At 42.3% G+C, this 20,635-nt stretch overlaps 1 protein-coding gene across 1 annotated transcript in view; it reads right to left on the minus strand.

Annotated features, from left to right (window-relative positions):
* FMN1 (formin 1) overlaps positions 1–20,635 on the minus strand; it is a 256,580-nt gene that overhangs the window by 149,273 nt on the left and 86,672 nt on the right. The window contains exon 6 of the mRNA XM_065403678.1: positions 17,506–17,656. Within this exon, the coding sequence (XP_065259750.1) occupies positions 17,506–17,656 (151 nt within the window). The remainder of the gene's footprint in view (positions 1–17,505; positions 17,657–20,635) is intronic.

The following is a 20,635-nucleotide window of genomic DNA, read 5'->3' on the forward strand; positions in this document are numbered from 1 at the left end:
TCTTTGACTCACAAGACATGCTTATCAAAAACACCACATCCTTTTGAATTATACAAACACTTCTAAAATACTTAACATATCTTCAAACTTGATATGGGCTGGGAGAAAATGTTTAGATCCAAATACTTATCCCAAACTTCCTAACTTCTTGATTTTTGTCCAAGTATTTACAGTGTGACAAAGCTGAGGACTTTGGATCTGGATTAGGATATAAAATCCTACCTCCCAATGCACCAAAGTTCAGGATCTTTCAGATGAAGAGTTTGACTTCAAGCACTTTTCTTCCTTTCAACCCATACATTACCAGTAAATTTAACAAATCAGAACTGCCTTGCTGAAGTTATAAACAATGCATTTTAAGGTGTATTCTATATAGACATTACATACTGTTTTGTATCTAATTACACAAAAATGATGTTAAAAGTACCTTATTATGGTTGCAAAGTCAAGCACTCAAAAGTTAGGAAGTGCCTCCTTGGGCATATGCAATATGATAGTCTTTAATTACATGAGCACATACTATTGTTCCACAGGAACCTTGACTCATTCAGTGCACAGAATGGACAGTGCTCACATAATGGGCAACTATTCAATATACAGTAACTCCTCACTTAAAGTCATCCCAGTTAACGTTGTTTAGTTGTTACGTTGCTGATCAATTAGGGAACATGCTTGTTTAAAGTTGTGTAATGCTCCCTTCTAACGTCGTTTGGCAGCCGCCTGCTTTGTCTACTGCTTGCAGGAAGAGCAGCCCGTTGCAGCTAGCTGGTGGGGGCTTGGAACCAGGGTGGACCGGCAGCCCCCCTTATCAGCTCCCTCTATCAGCTCCCCGCTTCCCTGAGTTCCCTGTGCAGCAGCTAGCGGCCCAGCAGGCTAGCAATTGCAGCTGTCCCTCCCCGCACTGCCACGTGCTGCTCCTGCCCTCTGCCTTGGAGCTGCTCCCCGAGACTCCTGCTTGCTGTGGGGGGGGAGGGGGAAGGGAAGGAAAAGGGGGGCTAATGTCAGGGTGTCTCCCTACCCCCTGCTCCTGCACCCCGCGTACCCCATCTCCCATAGAGCAGGGGGGACACACCAGGGCTCAGGACGGAGGGAGCTTGCAGCAGCTGCAGACTCAGCAAGCTGATCTAATTAACAAGGCATTGTACTTAAAGGGGAAATGCGCATATCTCCCTCCATTCCTGCTGCCTTGTAGAGTGAGAGAGTTAACCCTTGAGGGCTCAGCCAATTGCTAGTTCATCATTTAGCAGTAAGGGAAATATCCCACCTTCTGACTCCTCCACCTCAACCAAGCTTCACAATCATCATCACTGTGTACCAGTATTAAATTGTTTGTTTAAAACTTATACTGTGTGTGTGTACATTATATAATATAGTCTTTTGTCTGGTGAAAAAAATTTCCCTGGAACCTAACCCCCTCATTTACATTAATTCTCATGGGGAAATTGGATTCGCTTAACATCGTTTCGCTTAAAGTCGCATTTTTCAGGAACATAACTACAATGTTAAGTGAGGAGTTACTGTATTGGTTTCTCCTTGTTATTCAGTATGTGGCCTCATGCCTTATTTACTGTACACTATTCAAATCCTGCTTTGAAGACAGAACTATTAATTTCCTCATAGGCTTTTCTATGGTACTCCTCACTATGGTATCTGAGTGCGTCCCAAACATTAATTAATTTATATTCACAACATCCCTGTAAGGTTAGTGTGGCACTCTGTAGCTCAAAGCATCACCCTTGAACCCCCATATTCACCATTGTCATATAATTATGATATGTTTTGTACAAAGTATGCCTTGTGAGGCATCATTTTGAAAGTCTTGATCTGGTGAACATTAATATCCTGTTGGATTGTATGTGATATCATTGTATCTGAAGTTATGAAGATTTGCTATGTGTGTGTTACTGAAATATGTTGTGAAGTTGGGAACAGCCACAACCAGCCTATCAGATACAACCACGGATTAGCCAAATGCGCTGATGGCCCATTAAAATGTATCCACACTCCCAATGACCATCCCAGAAAACTTCTCAGAAAGAGCAAGTAGACCTCCACTTCACAAGCATACATCTTTCCAGCAAGCTGAAAGAAACTATAAAGAGGGAAAGTAACATCATGACTTGGCCTCACTTCCCGACAACTCAACACCTGGAAACACATCAGGAGGACAAAGATTTTGAACTGGGGAGAGTGGTCCTGGGCTGGTGGAGAGTTCCAGCCTGTGTACTGAAGTTCTGTGACCTGTTTGTACCGTCTATTAGTGTGAGACATGGCTTGATTCAAATCCTGGTTAGTTTATAGAACTCAGACTCTGAATTTATTTTATTTCTTAGATAACCAACTTGATCTCAATGCTTACTACTTATAATCACCCTATTCTGAAAATGGTCCTGACAGACAGTAAAACGTAGGAATCTTTTGTCGGATGGGTGAATTGCTATATGGAAATATGCATCCTGAAGGTTGAGGGCTGAGAACCAATCCCCTTGGGCTAGTATCAGAATTATTGCTGCAGGTGTCACTGTTTTGAATTTTTGTGCCTTCACAAAGATGTTGAGTAGCCTTAAATTTAGGATGAGTCTCCAACCACTGTTCTTTTTTTTTGGAACCAGGAAATACCTGGAATAAAACACTTTCCCTCTGTGATGCATGGGAACCGATTGTATAGTACTCAAGAGTAGAAGAGAGTCTATTTCCTGTCATATCAGGTTCTCATGAGAGCAGTCCCTGAAGAGGGGCAGGGTAGAGGGGTTGGCAGCTGGAAGAGAAGTGAAGTGGATGGAGTATCCTACAGAGACTGTAGGGGGGAGGGATAGCTCAGTGGTTTGAGCATTGGCCTGCTAAACCCAGGGTTGTGAGTTCAATCCTTGAGGGGGCCATTTAGGGATCTGGGGCAAAAAAAAAAAAAAAAAAAAAAGTCAGGGACAGTACTTGGCCCTGCTAGTGAAGGCAGGGGACTGGACTTGACTTGACCTTTCAAGGTCCCTTCCAGCTCTATGAGATAGGTATATCTCCATATATTTATTTATGACTATTGAGGCAGCCATGAAGAATGCTGTTGTGTCAGCTGCATCAAGAGATGCCTAGAAGGAAGTTCATGCAATTGGCTTTTCCTCATCCTGGATGTCCTGGAACTGAGATCTGCATTCATGACAGAGCTTGTTCACGAATTCTGATAGCTTTCAGTAATTGAAAAAGTTACACTTGGACATTAAAGGATGGTAGTTTGCTATCTGCAGTGCCAAGCTAGCTAAAAAAAACCCAGCTTCTTTCCAAAGGGGTCTAAGTCCCTTAGCATCTCTGTTTGGTGGGGTGAAGTTGGGCTGGTGTAGCAGACTTTGTTCTGTACCCACCTGAACCACCAGGGAAATGGGGTTAAGGTGGGAACATAAAAATTATGCTCCCCTGGAGGGGAACAAATAAATGTTTCTCAGCCCTCTTTGGGGTCAGGGCACAGGACACAGGTGTTCACTAGACCAATCTGGCAGGTTCCATGATGGCCACATTAATCAGGAGTACCACTTTAGATCGAGCCAAAGCCTGTCTAGAACCTTGAGGGTGGAATTCTGGACAGTCTCCTTAGGAATCTGGAGAATGTCTTCAATTCTGAAAATTGTCTGGTGATGAGGGAGAAGACGGTGATACTGCCTCATCTGGAAAGGGTGAGGAGAGTATTGCTGGTGGATTCATCAATGCTAGTTGATATTCCTTCATCAACTGCTCCTGATGAGACTGTGGGTACGTCTACACTATCTACTATCCATCTAGTGTAGACACGATAAATCGATCCCCGATCACTCTGCCATCGACTCCTGTACTCCACTGCAGCAAGAGGCGGAAGCGGAGTTGACGGGGGAGTGGCGGCAGTTGACCCCGCACCGCGAGGACGTGAGGTAAGTTGACCTAAGATACGTCGACTTCAGCTACGCTATTCTCGTAGCTGAACTTGCGTATCTTAGGTCCATTCCCCCACTCCCCAAGTGTAGACCAGGCCTGTGCTTCTTCACTCAGTGATGACCATTTTGGGGAGTAGAACTCAGGGTCCTCATAACTCAACTGCCCAGAAGTATTAACCCTGGGGCTCCAATAAGGTCAATGCAATGGAGGGAAATGGAGATGGCCCCCATGTTGGCTACCATTGGTCTCCGGGCCAGAACTGCTGCTGATGAGGAAAGGGAGATTGAGTGGATCTGAAAGGCCTGTCTGGACTGATAATTGTAATTGGAGTGACCATCAGCACTGGCTTGTGTTTGTCTGATGAATAGGCCTCCTCATGTTCTATCCATGGGACCAGGGTACTGTGGGATCTGATTATATCAGATAGAAGGTAGGAGCAGGTGGGTGGGAAAGAGACTGAAGTTGAGCCTCCAGTTCCCAGATAGGCTCCTGTACCAGCAACTGTTGGGTCGACAGAGTGGGACCTCCCACAAGAGTGGGATTCTGCAAAAATCAGGGATTCCAGGTCCAAATAGATAGCTAAGTCCCCCAGGACAGCACACGGAGGACCAGCCTTAGGTGAACTGCCGAGTCTCCTGGGCTTTGTCAGGACTGTCTGTCCTGTTTTAGAGGTGGAAGGTCTGTGTATAGGCAGTACTATCAGAGCAGGGGGAGAATGATCCCTTATGTCCTTATGAGGCTCAGGCACTGGTGGTGGTCTATCCAGGCACAGATTCAGGACACTGTGAGCTCCTGGTACCATCAATGTCTTCTTTGTACAGTCTCTGGCTGCATCCATTCCGGGCACGGAGTATCTGGCAGTGCCAGAGGAAGGGGAGAAGCGGACGTTTTGGAAGAGGAACTGGGGGTGGGGTGGTCAGTCCATGACATGTTTTATGCCATCAGATGGAAGCATAAGGAGGCATGGAACAATGGACCTTGCTATAGAATAATTTCCAGTCCCAGGCGCATGGAGGGCACTTATGCGCCCATAGTGAATAACCACAGAGACCAGCACTCAAAGAAGTTTGGTTTAACTGACTTGCCCAGCATTACACAGGAACTCTGTGGCAGAGGAAGAGATAGAATCCAGTTCTTTAGGGTGACATTCAACTGTCTTAACAATGAGACTGTCTCCTCTCTCCCATCTCATTCATTACACATCTTCCAACTTTTGCAACAAAAGAGGCAGAGGTCCTACAGACAACTGCTCTCTTCACTACACAACTCTGATTCATTCCCAGAACAAGGTGGGAAGAATAACATGTGATCATATCATTAAAGACTGTTTCATAAAACATACATGGAAGGGAGCTAAATGAATGGCTTTGGCTTTTGAGAAACAACCAAAATAAATGTTCAAAAATTTTCAAAAAATTCAATATTTTAAATAAAAAAAAACTTTAGACTGACTTTTTTTGCTAAATGTTTTCAGTTTCAGTCAAAATGGTATTTTAAATTGAAAACTGTTTCAAGAGGTTTTTTACCAGTTCTACTGGTTTGCTATTGTTTTTGCAAAAAATCAAGGTCAATTTAATCTGTAAATTCATCAATAACTATCCATATCTACTTGTACCTGAATCAATTAAATAACATCACTGAAAAACCTACAAATTCCCCCTTTTTCTTATTCTGGATCTTCTTTCTCTTCACAGAGGTCTCCAATCAATCATACAATTCTGAACATTTTAAATTTTTACTTAAATTACATGTTAATTATGCATTTAAAATAATCTTCTAAATACTCCAAACACAAAACACACACCACCCTGTAATCCACAGCCCTAGCAACAATGCATCTTGTTCTAGATGATTTTATTGTTCATGAGCACTTGAAAAAAGAATTACGGAAGTAACACAAGGAATCAATTAAAAAGATGAAAACATCTTTGAGATCAACTCATCAGTTTCTGCAGTGAAGACTCAGAATCTATCTTTCCTGAAGTCTGTATAAAAGTTTATTTTTAACCAGAATATTAGGTGCTGTACTCTATGATACTGTGGGATTCTCAAGTCCAGACTAGTAAAGCATGCACTGAGACAAGCAGGAGGTAAATGTTTGACTAGATACATATGACTGGTGGGTTATTTTATAAAGGGGCCTGGCGTCTTGGGAGGGTGGGAAGGGGAATGAAAAAAGAAGAACTAATAGTTCTACATAAATCCACAATAAACCTTCCATTACCATCAAGTAACACACCACACTGTTGTTAAGTAAAATAACTCCCTGTTGGATTGCAAGGAGCCCACCGTGATTGATCCATTGGAGCTAGCCAGCAGACATTTGGGATTTCAGAGAGACAATGAAAAACACAAGAATATACAAGGGGATCAAACTGTCTGTAAGATTTTCAAGTGGTACTGTGGCCTGGTAACTAGCCATTTATCAGAAACTCATGGAACCTTACATAAGAAAAGCTTTAGTTCTAGGATTTCAGTTAACTTCTAAAATCTTTTTTTTTTTTGTATTTTAAAAGTGATTAATTGATAAGAAGTTTTGTATTACTGATAAGGTGTTTTGAAAATTGCATGTACATATACAAGGAATTTCCCCCCCCAAAAGATACACTGTAATTCCACCACAAGTTACTGGGCTCAATGCAGGAATTACGGTGTAAATTTATATGGCCTATGTTACGCAAGAAATCAGACTAGATGATCATAATGGTCTCTCCTGCACTGTGTGCAGTTGTATTTGGACAACACGAATATGACCAGCAATACAGTCAAACCTCGCAATAACGCGCCCCACGATAATGCGAATTTGGATATAACGTAATCCAAATTGGCTCCCCTTTAAGGCCGTAATACTGTTCATGTTTTGCCGGAATACTTTTTTTACGACATTTATAAATAAACCGCGTTCTTCCGGTCTTATAGGATAAAGTGACTCGTGGCCATTGCAGGCCCATTGCACTTAGTTCTTGGGTTGTACAAGTGTATGGTGTTTGCCTATGAACTTGTTATTAATTTCCTATATTTAAAAAAATATTTTACCATTATGGATACGCCAGTTCGCAAACGCATGTCATTTTCTGCCCAAGAGAAATTGTACGCCCTGGATCAACTAAGGAAGGGCAAACAACAAACTCAGCTTGCTAGAGATCTAGGAATTAACGAGTCCACTCTGCGAGGGTGGAAAAAAGAAGAAGAAAAGCTCCGTAGCCTACCCTGCATTCTTGAAGAGGAATCTGGTTTACAGCATAAAAAGGTCAAGTTTGCTAATGACGAAAGCCTAGATTCAGCCTTGTACCAATGGTTTGTCCAGGCTCGCTCAGAAGGAGTTCCCATTTCTGTCCCTATTCTGAAAGCTCAAGCAGAGAAATTTGATCGCCTTATCCATGGAAATGAATCCAAATTTAAGGCAAGTAATGGCTGGCCGGACAGATTCAAGAAAAGGCACACTATAAGTCAAGTTCTTGTGTCTGGGGAAATCCGCTCAGCTGATAAGGAATCCTTCCGATTCCTACCCAATTGAGCTTAAAAAGTTGCTGGAGGAAGGTTGCTACACAGCTGATCAAGTTTACAACTGCGAGGAGACTGGTTTATGCTTTAAAATGTTACCCGATCGCACCCTCGCAACCAGGACTGATAGTCACAAACGAGAAGGCTTTAAGCAGAGGAAGGACCGAGTCACTCTCTTGTTTTGCGTCAACAAGTCTGGCAGCCACAAAGTCAGACTTCTGATGATCGGAAAAGCGAGGTCTCCCAGATATTTTCATCATGTTAATATGAAGGCCCTTCTCTTTGAATACACCAACAGCAAGAATGCATGGATGAATAGCTCCATATTTGAAGACTGGTTCCATAAGACTTTCGTGCCAGCCATTCGGGCTCATTTGCGAAAACTCAAGCAGGAGGGAAAAGATCTCCTCCTGCTGGATAATTGCCCTGCCCACCCCCCCAGTGGAAAATCTTGTCAGTCATGACTGCAAGATTAAAGTCTCTTATCTCCCGAAGAACACTATGTCAGAAATTCAGCCACTGGACCAAGGCATCATATCGGTACTTAAGCAAAACTATCGTCGCGAAATGATCAAGTGGATGGTAGTGGATAACAACTCCTCCGTCGACACATCACTGGCATCACTCAACTTGAAAGAAGTCTGTCACCTCGGCGGGAAAGCCTGGGATGCTATCTCTGCACGTTGCATTGAACGATGCTGGATAAAGGGTCTTGGTCCAACTTTTCCATCGTCTACACACGATGATGGTAATGACAACGAGCCTGAATTTACAAGATTCATTGAAGACGACGTACGTTTAGCTGAAGAAGCACTCAGAGAATATGAGCACAGTCATCATGATATCCTCAACTGGTTTTCAGCAGATGACATCTGCCCCATATATGAACACATCTCAGATGACGAAATTGTTGCAAATGTCAGCGGGAAGAATGAAGCTGCACCACCAGAGTCCGAAACCAGTGGCGCTAATGACGACAATGACGATGGCACCTCAACTCCCCCATCAAAAGTATCCGAGGCAGTAAAGCACCTAGAAGCAAGTTTGAGGTGGCTGGAAACTCAAGACGTGGACAGCGTCAAAATCCTCCAACTCAGAAGCATTCTTGACTTTGCTAGAAGCCAACAGTCCACCGCAAATAAGCAGACCATGCTAGATAGCTTTTTTAAGAAGTGATGAAATTTAAAATTATGGAGTCACTTTGCACTCTGCGCAATGATTAGTATAGTCGATTTCACATGTTTCTTTCATATACATGTAATTAAATTACTACTTTTGTGTTTAAAACACGCTGGGATAACCGTTGCTTTTTTTTACAAGACTTAAACTGACCATCTTGAAATGGTAAATTTTCATAATCCCGCTATAAAGCGACGCCCCATTTATCGCAATAGAATTTTTTGGACCCCAATTATCACGGGGTTTCACTGTATGTATTGGGCATAACAATAATGAATATAAATTACAGTATATCATAGTTTTAGGCCCAAATCACTGAAAACAGCTAGCATGAATAAATCAAACTACCATATATACTAGTTCATAAGCCGAATTTTTTTAATAAAAAAGGGAAGCACCAGAGAAGGGGGTTGGCCTATGAACGAGTATAGAGAGGGAGAGGTGGGACACAGCCCCTCCCCCAACAGAGGGAGCAAGGAGAAGCAGCACAGCCAGCAGAGCCAGAAGGGAAGAGGCGGGGCCAGAGTCTCTCCGCTTCTGGCCACACTGCTCCCCCCCAGCCTCCGAAGCAGCTGCAGCTCCGGGGCTGGCAGGCTGCAGCCGTGCCGCTTGGCCCCACTCCCCAGAGCAGGCTGCGGCCGCGCCGCCCGGTCTGACCCGCCAGAGCAGGCTGCGGCCACGCTGCCCAGCCTGCTGGAGCAGCTCCAGCCAGTCCAGAGACATCCTCCCCTGGCCCTCCACAGATAAGGTGGGAAGGGATGGGATGGGGAGAGTGTGGGGGTCCTGGGCTAGGGGTGGGGTGATGTGGGGGATGGTCACAGGGCTAACTCTCCTGAGCCCCAGCTTCTCCCCCCCCAAAAAATATTTCCCCACCAGTTGCTGTCCCGGCCCGTCAGGGTAAGCAGCTGGTGCACCGGGACACTTTGTTTACTTAGGTTTATCTCCGTGCCTGCGGACACTCGAGGTAAACAAACCATCTCGGCCCACCAGCGGCTTATCCTGATGACCCGGGAGCCAAAGTTTACTAACCCCTGAATTATAGGGTCGGCTTATGAACGTGTCATAAAAATTTCCCATTTTTACTTATCCATCGGGGGGGGGGGGAGTCGGATTATAAACGAACCGGCTTATGCTCGACTATATACGGTAAATATTTTCATTTTCACTCACACGTCTACAACTAAGTGTAGGTCATTTATGGTTAGACTAGCCTAAGGCCTGTTTTTCTAGCCAATTAAGCAGTACACAGTAGTGCCAAATAACTACATTTCCACTGTATTAAAACACTGCATTACTCTGAAGCAATTTAACAATCCTGTGGGCACAGTTTTTTCAAATCACATATATGGTCATATAAGCACCCGTAACATTATAGCAGCGTAAATGGCTGGATATGGGTAGGGCGCTACCAAATTCACCGTCCATTTTGTCAATTTCACGGTCATGGGATTTTAAAAATTGTAAATTTCATGATTTCAGCTATCTAAATTTGAAATTTCATGGTGTTGTAATTGTAGGGGTCCTGACTCAAAAAGGAGCTGTGGGAGAGTTGCAAGGTTATTGTAGGGGCGGTTGCAGTACTGCTACCCTTACTTCTGCGCTGCTGCTGACGGCAGCACTGCCTTCAGATCTGAGCAGCTGGAGAGTGGTGGCTGCTGGCTGGGAGCCCAGCTCTGAAGGCAGAGCTGATGCCAGCAGCAGCGCAGAAGAAAGACTGTAATGATATGGTATTGCCACCCTTACTTCTGCACAGCTGCTGGTGAGGTGCTGCCTTCAGAGCTGGGTTCCTGCCCAGCTCTGAGGTTAGTGCAGAAGGAAGGCTAGGCAATACCGTGTCTCCCCTAAGAGAACCTTGTGACCCCCTGCAGCTCCCTTTTTGGGCCAGGACCCCCCAATTTGAGAAACGCTGGTCTCCCCCATGAAATCTGTACCGTATAGGGTAAAAGCACACAAAAGACCCGATTTCACAGGGGGATTTCACAATCTATGATGCGTTTTTCATGGCCATGAATTCGGTAGAGCCCCAAATATGGGATCTGGGAATCAAAATATGTATTTTTACTAGGGCTGTCAATTAATCACAGTTAACTCACACGATTAACTCAAAAAAATTAATCACGATTAATCGCAGTTTTAATCACACTGTTAAACACTAGAATACCAATTGAAATTTATTAAATATTTTAGGATGTTTTTCTACATTTTCAAATATATTGATTTCAATTACATCACAGAATACAAAGTGTACACTGTTCACTTTATATTATTTTTTATTACAAACATTTGCACTGTAAAAATGATAAACGAAAGAAAATTTTTAAATTCACCTTTTACAAGTACTGTAGTGCAATCTCTTTGTTGTGAAAGTGCAATTTACAAATGTAGATTTTTTTTGTTACATAACTGCACTCAAAAACAAACCAATGCAAAACTTTAGCGCCTACTAGTCCACTCAGTCCTACTTCTCGTTCAGCCATTCACTAAGACAAACAAGTTTGTTTACATTTATGGGAGATAATGCTGCCCACTTCTTATTTACAATGTCACCAGACAGTGAGAACAGGCGTTCGCATGGGACTTTTGTAGCCGGCATTGCAAGGTATTTACATGCCCGATATGCTAAACATTCGTATGCCCCTTCATGCTTCGGCCACCATTCCAGAGGACATGCTTCCATGCTGATGACGCTCATTAAAAAAATGTGTTAATTAAATTTGTGGCTGAACTCCTTGGGGGAGAATTGTATGTCTCCTGCTGTGTTTTACCTGCATTCTGCCATATATTTCATGTTATAGTAGTCTCGGATGAGGACTCAGAACATGTTCATTTTAAGAACACTTTCACTGCAGATTTGACAAAACGCAAAGAAGGTACCAATCTGAGATTTCTAAAGATAGCTACATCTCTCGACTAAAGGTTTAAGAATCTGACGTGCCTTCCAAAATCTGAGTAGGACGAGGTATGGAGTATGCTTTCAGAAGTCTTAAAAGAGCAACACTCTGATGCGGAAACTACAGAACCTGAACCACCAAAAAAGAAAATTAACCTTCTGCTGGTGGCATCTGACTCGGATGATGAAAATGAGCATGTGTCGGTCCACACTGCTTTGGATAGTTATCGAGCATAACTCGTCATCAGCATGGACACATGTCCTATGGAATGGTGCCTGAAGCATGAAGGGACATATGAATCTATAGAGCATCTGGCATGTAAATATCTTGTGACGCCGGTTACAGAGTGCCATGAAAACACCTGTTCTCACTTTCAGGTGACATTGTGAACAAGAACCGGGCAGCATTATCTCCTGCAAATGTAAATAAACTTGTTTGTCTGCGCGATTGGCTGAACAAGAAATAGGACTGGGTGGACTTGCAGGCTCTAAAGTTTTACATTGTTTTGTTTTTGAGTGTAGTTATGTAACAAAAAAAAAAAAAATCTACATTTGTAAGTTGCACTTTCACGACAAAGATTGCACTACAGTACTTGTATTAGGTGAATTGAAAAATTTCTTTTGGGTTTTTTTTTTTACAGTGCAAATACTTGTAATAAAAAATAAATATAAAGTGAGCACTGTGCACTTTATATTCTGTGTTATAACTGAAATCGATACATTTGAAAATGTAGTAAACATACAAAAATATTTAAATAAATGGGATTCTATTATTAACAGTGCAATTAATCACATGATTAATCACGATTTTTTTAATAGCACGATTAATCACATTTACATTTTTTAATTGCTTGACAGCCCTAGTTTTTACTTTTTTATTCTGGTGGGTGACTTCCAAAGTTCATCTCTTATCTGCTTCCTCAAGTGAGGTTTTTTTTCATATTTTCATCCTAGTTTTTCATGTCTATTTATCTATATTTTTACACTCTACTTGTTTCAGTAATCTCAGTAAGCCCTATTCCATATTTTAAAAAATAAAAGTTGAAGTTGTACTACATTGAAATGCAAATGAAGAATCATTCATACATCCAGATAAACAAGGGACCATATAGTGTGTGAAAAAATAGATAAGGTTTCCCACAAAAGGTGGGCACCATATTATTTGCCACCTATATTGTATGTATGTAATCCTACTAGAAATTAGGTTCTGGACAAAGAGTAAAGAAAAAAAATACAGCAAAGAACTACTGTATTAGCCATAACAAATTAGGATTCAGTTTTTGTTTTACCAAAAGGGGTAGGTGAGGAAGTGAACAGGAATATGTATTTGCTCTTCAGAACAGAAGCCTAATGCTCTCCGTATTTTGGTCCAGCATACCTGAAATTTAGGGATGTTACATGTATGAGTTGGAGTAGGAAATACAAATAAATGTAAAAAATTTGTCTAATTTCTTCATAAAAGCCTGTGTTCATAGCATTATGTTCAAGAGACTTTTAAAGTCTATATTTTCAAACTAGATAGTAAAATGTTTTCTTATGGATCAAATTCAGTGAAATGTAGAATAAATCTCTCCTTTCAATCTTTGACTATTCAAAAGCAAATTTAGAAAGTGGGTATCAGGAATTTGCATTATTGTACTAATTGGATTTACTTCTAAAACTGAGTACTGAACACCATTCATACTCTAAAGATTTATAAAGTAAAATATGATAGGAAGAATTTTTCTTATATGAACAGGTGTGTCCAGGTTAAATAATAATAGTAAACATGTAAAAACCCAAATAGTTTAAAATCCTTAAAATGCATTTATATAGATCACAAAACCAATCTTCCTCTCTATTAACACATTATTTGGAGTTTTATAAATGTTAAGTGCTATTTATAATTAGATTAATTACTGTGTTAAGACAAATAATTTCTGATCAAAAAGTTTTAAATATCTGGAGGTTGTCAAACTTCTTTGTTTTTCTAATTATGTATGATAAAGGCAAAGATTATATCCAAGGTGCCCTCTTGTGGCTCAAATCAGGGAAACTCAACTGAGCTTATGTCATATAATATATAATAATGTATTGTTATGAGACTTCTGCAGTAACAAAACAATGTCAATCACTTCATGGACTAACACTCTTTCTTCTTTGTCAGGCTCCCAATTTTACTTTAAGATCATATTTCTGTGTCCATTTTTTAAAGTGTGGGTAACAAATAAGATAATATGGCAACTGTGAATATATCTGAAAGTGTCTAGTGGCACTGTCACTTTAACTGTACTGGGCCTTTTAGGATAAATACAAGCGACATGGATTTTTTATCATTCTTTTGTAAGATCCCTTGAACAGCTCACATGGCTGCAGACCTTATGCTTGCAATGACATTAAATCTTCCAAGATTAAACATAAACCTGAATTTGGATAGCTAGCTAAGGATGAAAAAGCAAATACCTATTCAGCTATTTTGCTTTAAAACACAATTACTTATAATTTGTATGTCTATGTATACTCTAATCAAGAGCAAAATAGACTGTATAGAGCAGGGGTCGGCAACCTTTCAGAAGTGGTGTGCCGAGTCTTCATTTATTCACTTTAATTTAAGGTTTTGCGTGCCGGTAATACATTTTAACGTTTTTTAGAAGGTCTCTCTCTATAAGTCTATATATTATATAACTAAACTACTGTTATGTGTAAAATAAACAAGGTTTTCAAAATGTTTAAAAAGCTTCATTTAAAATTAAATTAAAATGCTGATCTTACGCCGCCGGCCTCCTCAGCCCACTGCCGGCCTGGGGTTCTGTTCACCTAGGCCGGCAGCGGGCTGAGTGGGGCCTGTGGCCGGGACCCCAACTGGCAAGGGGCCAGCAGCCAGAACCCCAGACCGGCAGCGGGCTGAGCGGGGCCGGCACCCCAGACCAGCAGCAGGCTGAGCGGCTCAGCCTGCTGCCGGTCTGGGGTTCCGTCCACTGGCTCCTACCAGCCAGGGTCCCGGCTGACGGCCCCGCTCAGCCTGCTGCCGGTCTGGGGTCCCGGCCCTGCCCACATAGAGTGGGTACCTACCTTCTCCCTGGTTCTGGCCCATTCTCTTCCTCTCTCTCTGCACTGAGCTGAGGGTGGGGGTGCACTGAGCACAGGGCTGGGGGTGAAGGAGCAGGCTGGGGTGTAGGGTCTGGCCAGGAGCTAGAATGAGGGAGGGGGCTCAGGGTTGGGGCAGGAGGTTTGGGTGGGGAGCGCTTACCTGGGCAGCTCCCATTTGGTTCAAGGGATGCAGGTGGGAATGTGTGTGGGGCGGGTGCAGGAGCTCCCATTTGGTGCTCAGGGTGGGGGTGGGGATGTGGAGGGGGGCTGGGGATGTGTGGGGAGTGCAGGAGTCAGGGCAGGGTGTGTGTGAGGAGGGTGCAGGAGTCAGGGCAGAGGGCTGGGGGCATGTGAGAGGGGTGCAGGAGTCAGGGCATTGGGTGTGGGGGGGATGGGTATGTGTGGGGGGTTCTAGAGTCAGGGCTGGGGTCGTGGTGGGGTGCAGGGGGCTGGGGTGTGAGGGGGCACAGGGGTCAGGGCAGATGGCTGGGGGCATGGGAGGGGGTTCAGGAGTCAGGGCATGGGGTGTGGGGGTGCCGGGTATGTGTGGGGGGGTGCCAGAGTCAGGGCTGGGGTTATGGGGGGGTGCAGGGGGCTGGGATGTGAGGGGGGTGCCGGGGTCAGGGTAGAGGGCTGGGGGGTGGGATGGGATTGGGGGGGGTGCTCCCAGCCCCCTGCCCTGAGCGGCTCACAGCAGGGGGCTGGAGGGATCCGCCCTGATTCCACCCCCCTTCCCCAAGGCCCTGTTCCTGCCTCTTCTCCACCTCCTTACCGGTCTGAGCAGCGAGGGCACTGGGGCTCCTCTTCTCCCCTCCCTCGCAAGGGCCATCGGCAGCAGGAAGGGAGAGGAGGTGGGGCACGACGCAGCACACTGGGGGAAGGGGCGGGGGGAGGGGGAAGCTTGGCTGCCAGCGGAACCTGCCCTACAGCAGCAGCCAGCAGGACCAAGCTTGCTTCTGCGCCCTTCCCCCGCCAGAGAGAGCGGTAGGCGGGGGGGGGGGGGGGGTGGAGAAGAGCGAGCTGGGCCGGGCAGGATTTTTAATGGCACGCTGCTGCCTGCCAGGGTCCTGGCCATCGGCCCCGCTCAGCCCGCTGCCGGGGTTTGGCAGTGGGCTGAGCGGGGCCGGCGGCTGCCGCAGAGTGCCATTAAAAATCGGCTCGCGTGCCGTCTTTGGCACGCTTGCCATAGGTTGCCGACCCCTGGTATAGAGCCTGGCTTCTAATATGAGAGTTAAACCTACACCCTTATGGCCCAGAATCAAGAAGGCTTGACTCTACACACACTGTTCGCTAATTGTGGCCCATAGACCACTGATTGTCTGCAGAGATGTTGCTGGTTGCCCATAGGGAAATAGCAGATCACTTATTGCTGGCTCCTACTTGCAGAAAAAAGGCTGGGCAACCAAAGTAACCGAAAATGAGGCAGAGCCATCCTAGGTGCCCTCACTAATGGCTACTGCTATATAACAGTAGGAAAGGAAACAGGAACTCAGGGACTGCAGCAATCAGTAGGATTGGAGCTGCCAGCCAACAGCAAGAACTACCATCAGGAGAGGAGCCAAAGTAACTAGTATAAGAGGAATGTTCAGGGGACCAGGCAAGAAGTGTGTGGAGGATAATGGGTGCGGCCAGCCCTAGGCATTTTGCCTGCCAGGCTGGAAAATGTTTTTGGTGTGTTGGTGCAAAACAAATCCAAAACAAAAAAAAACCCAGAATAAAGAAAGAAACAACCCTCACAGACAGCCAATCAGTGGAAAGGGAAAAAACCCAAACAAAAATTGGCCAAGTCCCACAGTGGTACCGCTTCCTTGCTTGCCCCTAAAACTGGTCCTGATAATGCAACCAAAATGGCAGAGGAGCATGCACATGAGACCAAGCAAAGAGAAAATAATGGAAGATTGGGATGAAACAAAGAACAAAATGAAGTAGCGTTATTAACTTTTTTCAAAGAGAACATCAAGCCCTGCATAGCAAATAAATAGAGGAAATGATTTAAAATATTTTGCTTTAAATTGTAAATATATTTGAAGTGTACACCTACACATACACAATGCTCAAGGCCATTCATTTTCAGTTTTTATTTTGTTTAAAATTTCCTGGGAACATGTCAGTGTTTGTAATAAAAATTTTAAAAAAGGTGAAAAATCAGTGAAAAAATTAACTTTATAGTTTTCTGGGTAAATATTGGGGTTAATATTGGGATATGGAAGGACAGAAAAAAGCAACAAATAGAGAAAAGTAAAAGTATTAAAAATAAAAGCAGTTTAATGCTGTGGTTTATTTAATGAACTGTACATTAACAGTATGTACACATATGCACACACAGGACAGAGAGAGTGTATGTATGTATATCTTCCACTACATTGCCTTATTTTAATAGACAGACTCACATTTACACTTAGACTAAATTATGATTAACATCTAATTAATATCTAATGTAACGTGTTGGATTTTTTGTAACAATCAATATTTCTATGTATCTAGGTGGTCCAAAATTTGCGTGCAAATCAGTAAGAACCAAATAATAGCATTTCTAAAACCTGGGAATTTTTCAGTAAAAACAAAAAGGGTCTTAATATTACTGTTGGTATGGACTCTTAAACATTTCTGTGATGTGAAGCATGCTCATTCTTTTATGCCTCACATTTTCACCAAAGTTACATCTTCTTTCACTTTGTTTTTGAACTTTTATTTTAAATATGCACAAAGATGTTAGGACGAAGAAATGCAAGTGGTCCTTTGTAAAAACAGCAATGTGTAGATGGTGCACAGTGGTTTGACAATTCACTTATAAACAAAACAGAAAATCCATCTATTATACATTAACATAATAACAATTCTTGTTTTCATTTATTCACGTTTTGTTGGCAGTTTCTATCAAACAGAATGTAAATCACTGTTTTTTTAAAACATAGAAACATGAACACACTCAATAAAGAGAATGTAATTCTGAAAAAAATGTATACCTTTTTGGCCTTTGTTTTCTTTTCATAAGACTCTGATAAGCGTTTTCTTTTTTCCTGAACTGCATCTTTGGAAAATAAATATTCAAATTCACTAGTATCAACTATGCCAGGTTCTTCTAATGAGTCCCATAAAGTTGGTATAGATGTTTTGCTAAAAACAAATAAATAAAATTAAAATTTCACAACAAATATTTACAAAAATATATTTTCCTCGTTAGATTTTAAAACCAGAACAGCAACTGAGTACAGCCAGCAGACAAATAACTTTTCCTCTTTTGTTTACTAGACTGGGTAGTGTCAAAAGAAATTGCAGAAGGCAGCACTAAAAAGTACTACAACACTTAAGTACTTATCTAAATTATTCAAGCCTACTGGTTATCAAAAATTACTATTTATTATTTGTACTGCACTAGAATGTTGGGTCACCAATCAAAGATCAGGATAATACCTTGTGAAAACAGGCTTTCAAGAGAATTCTCATTTCAGTTAGCATATGTCAACACTGCATCTGGGAGGGTGTTTGACAGCTTGGGTAGACAGATGTGTGCTAACTCTATTTAAGCTTCCATGGTAAAAATAAAAGTATAGCTGGGGTAGCATAGCCAGTAGCTCAGGCTAGACACCTGAGTACAAACCTTCCTGGTCCCCCTGGCTATGTACTTGGGCAGTTAGCCCAAGTCACTGCCTATGATACCCCCAGCTACACTGCTATTTTTAGCACATCAGGTCAAGCAAAGCTAGCATGTGTCTGCCTACCTGTGCTGGGAAGCATGTTCCCAGATGCTGTGTAGACATACCCATATATGGATGGAAATATTGCAACAGCAGCCTTGTGTTATTCTGCCACATCTGCTTAGAACAAGGGAATGCACTATGCAAATGAAAAGTAATAAAAATAGTTGGCCAAACTTTTCTGAACCTCAAGGGAAAAGTTTTGTGTTATTTATCTTATCAGTGAGATTCAGTTCACTTCAGATGAAATGAAAATGGCTATGTGCTTTCAATTCACTATTACTACGAGTTTGAGGAACTGGAATGGGGGTCTACTAGCATTCTGAATCCCTTAATACACTGTAAGTTTTAAAGAGAGAAGGTAGTTTTGCTTTCACGCATCCTCCAAGAATGACTTGGTGCATGCAGAACTCACCCTCATTAGTGTTTAAACATAGAAATGTGTGAGTACAACTCTCCTGGCTTTATCCAAAGTTTGGGAAATCAAATACATAGCGCAACAAATTGAGCACTTCAGTACTGAATTGCTTTAGTTCTGAAACTGCAATACTTAAGGAAGGAAGGAAGGAAGGAAGGAAGGAAGGAAGGAAGGAAGGAAGTGGGATAAAATTATCCTCACACTATTCTTAACTTCTATTGATAAGCTTGAAATTCTGAGTCTATTTCTTCCAGCAGGTGTCACTAACAGGCAATGGTATTATTAACAGTCATGAAATGAGGTGGAATTGCAGTGGGGGGGGGGGGGGGGGAAACTGCGTAAATATGCACATGGCTGCTGTCATCAAATGATTACTCTGATTAGGTGCAATATGTAACAGAATTTAATATATATCTGGAGAGGGGGGAGGGGAGGAAGGAATAAGCTAAAAGAATGCAAATAATTATTTTCTATCCATTTGTGATTCATTTACCCTCTTTCCAGTGGGACTGCCAGTACTTTTGTAATTGGATATCAAGACTGGATATCTTTCTAAAAGATATAGTGTAGCTCAAACAGAAGTTATGGGCTTGATGCAGAAATCACTGGATGAGGTTCTATGGCCGGTGCATGGAGAAGGTTAGACTAGATGATCACAAAGGCACTAACATCTATTTCTCAGCACACACACTCTACACAATACCGAATACGTACGTTTAATTTTGGGAATGTAGTCCAAAAAATATGAAACTCCCCATTCCAAAATATTTTGTTCCCTTTATGTTAGAAATCCTTTTCACTGTAAAGTGAACTGACTTTTTATTAAACACTTCATTTTTCTACCTGATATTTCACACTGATGATCCCAAATTATATTATTTGTGTTATACTGGAAATAAAATTGTAGAATTACTGATTCCCTCAGAGGCCTCACCAAAAAAATGAAATGACGCTTTCATCAGAATAAACTCAACAAGGTTTAAATAAATAAAATACTTTCAGATTTAAGCACATTTTAACAACCTAATCAGATGTTCATTTTACTGTAACAGATCATTCATCAGAAGGGTAGCCATGTTAGTCTGTATCCACAAAAACGAGGAGTCTGGTGGCACCTTAAAGACTAAAGATCATTCATATGATTTTAAAATTAATAAAACCAAAATATTTTTTAAAAGTAAATATATTTTTGTCTAAAATGTACTTCAGAAATAAACCTTTTATTTTAATGTATAAATCAAAGATTAGAGAGTATCCTGTCTGTGTTACTGCACTGATATGCCTACACGCCTGTTCCAAAATCATAGATGCATAGATTTTTAAGGCCAGAAGGAACCACAAGAATCATCTAATTTCACCTACTGCATGACACAGCCATATAATTTCACCTTAATTCCTGCAACTTCTGGTTGAGCTAGAAATACTTTGCTCCGAATCAGAAGGGAATCCTCCTTTTAGCTAAGTCACTTTGAGTTCTTTGCTACTGTAATTAACCACAAGAAATGTCAGAGAACATAGCAGAACTTGAAAGAAATCTTCAGAAAATGAACTCTGAAAAGCAGAAGTGTCTATGTCTCTCTGTCTTTTCACTGAGTGATGCTGTAAGCAGAGCTGGTGAGGAAAATGCCAATTCATCAAACCTAAAATTTTTCATGGAAACATGTCAGGTTTGATGAACTTTTGACAACCACCTGGCAGGCTACTAGGAACCCCAGGCTTCCAGAATCTGAAAGGCCAGTCTCACCAGGCAGATTGCCTTGGAATTGCAGCCCTATGTGGACTGCCCCAGGGCTTCCAGACTCCCAGGCCAGTTGGCAGCCCAGAGATCCTTCAAACAATTATGCATATACTTAACCGTACTTCCTTGGACTCCCACAGAACTATTCACAGAAGTTAAACATAGATAACTAGTTGCAGGATTGGGACCAAAGAGGACAACACACTCCCTGCCCTAAAGATCCTGCAATCTAAAATGACAAG

Source organism: Emys orbicularis, chromosome 4 (assembly GCF_028017835.1).
Source record: "Emys orbicularis isolate rEmyOrb1 chromosome 4, rEmyOrb1.hap1, whole genome shotgun sequence".
Classification (NCBI taxonomy): domain Eukaryota; kingdom Metazoa; phylum Chordata; order Testudines; family Emydidae; genus Emys; species Emys orbicularis.